Source organism: Cyprinodon variegatus, unplaced genomic scaffold, assembly GCF_000732505.1.
Source record: "Cyprinodon variegatus isolate N-32 unplaced genomic scaffold, C_variegatus-1.0 Scaffold1038, whole genome shotgun sequence".
In the NCBI taxonomy this organism is placed as follows: Eukaryota; Metazoa; Chordata; class Actinopteri; order Cyprinodontiformes; family Cyprinodontidae; genus Cyprinodon; species Cyprinodon variegatus.
In genome coordinates this window covers 74,177-79,927 of record NW_015151491.1, presented here as the reverse complement: position 1 = coordinate 79,927, position 5,751 = coordinate 74,177, and the positions used below count along the sequence as shown (strand labels likewise).

The 5,751-nt window shown below is 39.7% G+C and overlaps 1 protein-coding gene across 1 annotated transcript in view; it reads left to right on the top strand.

The window, feature by feature from the left end:
- The window catches only part of LOC107100970 (syntaxin-binding protein 4-like), a 158,732-nt gene that overhangs the window by 83,306 nt on the left and 69,675 nt on the right, over positions 1 to 5,751 (top strand). The window contains exons 5-6 of the mRNA XM_015399683.1: positions 1,427 to 1,506; positions 2,398 to 2,518. Coding sequence (XP_015255169.1) covers positions 1,427 to 1,506; positions 2,398 to 2,518 — 201 coding nt within the window. The remainder of the gene's footprint in view (positions 1 to 1,426; positions 1,507 to 2,397; positions 2,519 to 5,751) is intronic.

Below are 5,751 nucleotides of genomic sequence, written 5' to 3'. Positions count from 1 at the left end.
CCCTGGTGGAGACCGACATGCACCGGAAACAGGTCTGACTTACTGCCGGCAAAGCAAATCAACCTCCTGCTGCGGTCATACATAGAACGGACAGCCCTTAACAGAGGGCCACGGACTCCATACTGCCGGAGTACCCCCCACAGGGCCCCACAAAGGGACATGGTCAAACGCCTTCTCCAGATCCACCCGATGGGGGGTATATAGCTCATCCAGTGTACCGCGACTATAATAATTATAATAATACATTTTATCTCAAGCGTCTTTCAAAAACACTCAAGTCCACTGTACAGGTAAAAACAATAAGAGATAAAAGCAACATTGTCATAATTAAAAGAAAATAGGTCACATGGTTTTAAATACTTCCTCTGTTACCTGATCAACATGCAGCCGTAAAAAAAAACTCTCATAACAGAGTTGTACATCAGGTTTTCTCTATTAGAAAAAAAAAATTAACAAGTCTAGACAAGCATCAAGATGACACTTCATGAGAAAGGCAGTATTTTAATAGCTGGTGTTCTCACAGTAACACATATGCTATTAAAACGCCAGAATATTGTGTAAAGTCTATTTAATAGAGTGCCATAGAGCTGCCTGCCTAGCAGGGTTGGAACTTTCTTCTGGATTGCATTTTTTCCAGGATTTTTCCGGTCGGGAGAAACTGATTCTGGAAGAAACTTGGAAGGTCCAGTTTACTTGGAAGTTTTGTTTCTTTTGGTGAATATTTTGCTTTAAGCAAGCCCAAATCAAGTAATAAACTTGAGGTGGGGTTCAATATCTATAAACCGGGGTGGTTTGGGGACATGAATGCACATTTATGCACTAGTTTTGCACGCCACGTATCACTTTACTTGGATTTATTCACTTTAATTGGACTTTTCACTTTATTTGGATTTAGTTTTTACATATACATAGATATACGTACAGATATATATACAGAAGAGCTATATGTGTATATATATTTTATCTCTTTTTATTCTTATTTTGTGATTCTGAATAGCTGAAGAAATGAAAGAAAAAAAGCCAGCTGGTGTAATCTGAATATACACGTGACCAATAGTTACTCAATCATCTAGATTTGTATTACATGCACTTAATACATTATATGAATTCTTAAAATATTTCACTGTTTGTATTCTGTTAAAGAATTCTCCTTATGTAGCCTGGTGGATATAGTGAGTTGATTTTTCATTGCAACTATCCCAGTTCTACAAAATATGATCTATTATCCAGACTTTCTTCCAGTTTCTTCCATTTGTCTGGAAGAAACACGACCCTGCTGCCTAGATGTGTCTTTTGTCCAACAAAGAAAACATGATGAGACAACTTTGTTCTTAAAGATATACGCTTGATGTTTCTTTAACCAACTTATCCTCTTCTCCCTACAGCGTTTTTGACAGTACTTTGTCCTTTTACCTTTTTTTTTAAGGAGAGAATTTGCTGAGCTTCTAGAGAAATATGGCTCCAATGGCAGCACAGGATCAACTCGCAACTCCCCCATTCAGCAAGGTAGGCTTATGCCTAAAAGAAATTAGACAGCATCACCAGAATCCCAATAATAGAAGTTCAGCCCATTCATTTTAACTCAGAGGAACTTTTACCACTTTCTGCTTTATGCTTTGGAAATGATTAAGCCCAAAGGCGTGCTGCGCTCAGTTAACCTTAAAATGGCTTTGGACAAATGGACAACTGGAAACATCTGCTTTGAAAGAAGCAGTCAGCCAGTAAAGATTTCCTAAATAGGGCTTCAGTGCCTTAGCTTTGACCCGGGGCAGCCATGTTAAACATGTCGGGTTATGGTGACTATTTCTGAGTGATTCTGGGCTGATGCCAGAATCCATGCATGAAGCTCTAGAAGATCTATATAACTTTAGCTTATTGGTCAAATAAAATAAGCTATTGAGCTGTGGCACAAAGAGTTGGTCTAATTGGAACTTAGGAACTAGTTGCTATTGGATTATAGGAACTTTAGGTAGATATAAAAATAGAAGATGTTACTATTTAAGATCTGCTCTGAAAGTCCTGCATGTTAAACCTCCACACAAGTTTGTCTTTGATTAAGAGGACGAAAGCAGATGTCTAACCAATGTAGTATAAAATCAAACTCTGGAGGAGGTTTACATTAGTAAGCATGTGGGGTGTTATTCTCTACTTAGTGTCACTCAAGCCTAACAAATCCAGAACAAGGAGCCACATATCAATGGAAATGCTCTGCACTGATCTGTAGCTGTGAGAAACTGATAAGAGCTTATATTTAAGTCACTTATATTTAAGTCATTTACATGCTCCTCTCCATGTACATCTAATTAATATGCTACTCTCCTTTCAACCTCTCACTGAAGTTCCTTACTTCTATTTCTGTGTATAAAAAAGGCATGTTTGTTTTTTTCCATTTCTAAGGAGGTCGCCTCTTGGAAAGCACCTCATCTGGTTCGTCGTCCCGCTCTCAAAGTCCACTGCTACTCAGCCCTGCAGGCTCCCAGAATATGTACAATGGTGGGGCCATGATGCGCTCCCTAAGGTAAAATTCATTGACTTTTCTTCATTTCTGGACCAACAATGTTTCTAACATTACAGTCGCAAGACTACCTGATGGGAAAGCTGCTTTCAGAAGGTATCCAGAGATGTAATGATTGTTTTGTTTTAGTTTTTTGTTTTTGTGCGGGCAGCCTCTCCCTTTTCTGCTAGAAACTTCTCCCGTTTGAGTTTTGTTCTCATGAGTTTAGTTTTTTTTTCCATTTGTTAGTGTTATTATTCAGATGTTTTTGTTTTCTTATTAAGCTATTGTGCAGAAGTGGTTAAGCCCCCTTTGGTCACCTTGGGGCAGTCTTTGGTTTAAATGCTACATTTCAGAGAATTTTTTAAAACGTACCTTCTTGCTTGGTATTAACTAAGCATAATGGCATGAATATCACATGTTTCTTACATTAAATGGGGCAGATGGACCCAGTTTTAAGGCGGGACAGACAGTGGGAAGTTTCAAAATGTTTAATGACAAAGATAAACAGAATACGGGCTGCTGTGGATCTGCGGACATGCAGCGGCTGCTGGGGGAGGTGGGGCAACACCCATCGCTGGCACTCTGGTTGCGGGAGAAACACAGGTAAGTGACGGCGATATTCTGACATAAGATGATTATCCCTGTGAGTCACTTACCTGGTTTAACTGTTCAGTCCATCCTCTTGGGCGAGGCAGGATCCAGCCGATGGGCTGCCAATGTGAAGCGGCGCAGAGCCGTCCAGGGTGTTCCCAATGCTGCAACCCCAGTAAGCAGGCAGGAGACTAATCCAGGTCAGGGGAACAGTTCCTAACAGGACAGTTCTGAGATCCAGGAATCCATAGCCCAACTAGAGATTCCGCTCCGAACAGGAACTCACAGATCCAGGGTTCCAGGAATCCACGGAGCACCTTGGCAGGTTTAGAGTTCCACAAGCCCAGCAACGAGCTCAGACAGACACACTCAAATGGAGACAGGTGGACCCAGTGGTTGAGACAAACAGAGACAAGACATGGTACCAGGAGAAAATGCAGAACTTTAAACTGGCTACATCCAGTAGCCAGGATCACAGGACTTAAAACCGGCTCCCTCTGCTTGGCAACCAGAACGAGCTCAGCGGATAAGAGCCGGGACACGATCAAGAGACAGGAGACAAACACAACTACCCTCTCTACACACTGATCCCTGAGAGAAGGGACATGGACCGCGGTCATGTCTCGAACTGAAACTAATGGCAGAAACTACAACAGACAGGAATACTGATCTAGATCTAGAAGGAACAGGAGGATAAGATGAATGATAATTAGAGGGCAGGGAGGGTAGGGCAGGTGAATGAAGCTAGTAATTAGATCAGCTATCCTGACAGTTTCACTTTATCAGATTCTGTGCATTAAATACTGCATAAATAAACTGGCCTTATCTTTAGTGTAGAATAATATAAATTTTTGGCAAAGGGTTAAATTTTTGGGGGGGAGGGCAGTCAAAGTTCTTCTCATTGATTTTTAGTCACTGTAGGGTGAGTACAGATCGAACAGGTGAATAGAGAGAGGAATTTATATTTTATCCCTTAATCCCTAATTAACGCTTTGGAATTATGTTAATGGAACAAACTGGACACAATAGACCAAAGTGAAACTGCAAATAGGTGAGGCGGAGACCCAAATAGACTGATGAAAAATGTTGCCATCAAGCTGGACTTCAGTTCGGTTTATTGAAGCTAGGTTTATACTCCCCACTTTGAAAAAGGGCACGAGGATAGGTGCACAAAAAGTGATGCATAATGCTGTCCCCGACCCCGAACACAGACCCCCACTGCTACCTTTGCACGTCGTGTACCTCAGATTTTTTTAACTTGGCAACAGCTACCTCATTCCAAATTGTTGGATTCAAGGGTGCCTTCCCCGAACAAGTCTGCCTGAACTGACATCTAATTGGCCGGTTTTGTTAAATGCTGTATTTTTGCTGCTTATTCTGTGAACAAAAATAGTATCCACAAAATACTGGCATACTGCAAGGGGGAGGTTTTTTGGCCAAGCCTGTGGATGCAAACATTTTTTGTTTGTTTTCATCAGCTAGAGCAGTGATTCCCAAATGGGGATACTCGTTCCCCTTATGGTTCGCGAGTGCATTGCAAGGGCTACATGAAAATATTTTATTTCTTAGGTTGTAAAAAAAATAGGGCTGTTTTTTTTTCTTTCAGTTCACCTTAGGCTTCAATACACATCCAAACCAAGCAGAGGAACAGACTGCATGTAGAGAAAAGCCTGGTATCATCTGTTTTTCACACTGGGCTGTCGGAGCTCATTAGCAGTTTAGGTGTCTTGATGAAAACAAAGTAAAAGTATTTAAGTCAGTGTGACTATAATTTTTGTTCCCAATTCATCAAGTTTAAATAAAATTATAAGGGAGTTACTCAGAGGAGCTCCACTTTTATAAATACAACTTTGTAATATTATTTTATTTTGTATTTATCTCGATTCCTAACTAATATGCTGGTGAAGATTCTCAGTCATCCAGGTCACTTTCATTCCAAAAAAAGTTTAAAAAACAATCCACTGGACTTTGTTTCCAAGTTTGAGGACATTTCGCTTCCCATCCAGGAAACTTTTAATTCAAAATATCAGAATCAGCGTTGAGTTCTAAGCTTTATATAGTAGCCCAAAAACTTGTTCTGGCTTAGAAAACATGAAAATTGAACCAGAAGAAGGAGTCCGTCCCTTAGGAATGGCGAGTCGTTTCTTACCACCTTCCAAGTAACATATTATGTATTTTTATTTAAGATGGAAATAATAAAATGCCTAAGAATTAAATTTCTAAGTTAAAGGATTAAGTAAAATAGTTTTTATTTTATAATCAGTTATTGTATTTTCCACTTTTGGACAATCATCAACCATTTTTACAGTGCTGGGGGGGGGGGGTACCCATGATAAGAAAAAATGCCCAAAGGGGTACACAAGTGAAAAAAGTTGGGAAACACTGACCTAGAGCATAAATTAAGACTATAACAGCTTCTGACAGTATGTAAAGCACTCGGCTTTTATCATTTAAACAATGTTTTATTTGATCTGTTATTTAAAAAAATAACAGATAAAAACTGTAAAATATTAATATAACATTCTGTTTGTAATGTACCGTCTTATTTTACCTCTTTAGCCCACTGCTTTGATGTGCATTGACTATCCTTCAATCATCCTATATTCTAGAAAATGGAATGCTGTTTCTTCTCTTGTTTCTGCTTGTCATGTTTAGGACTGCCC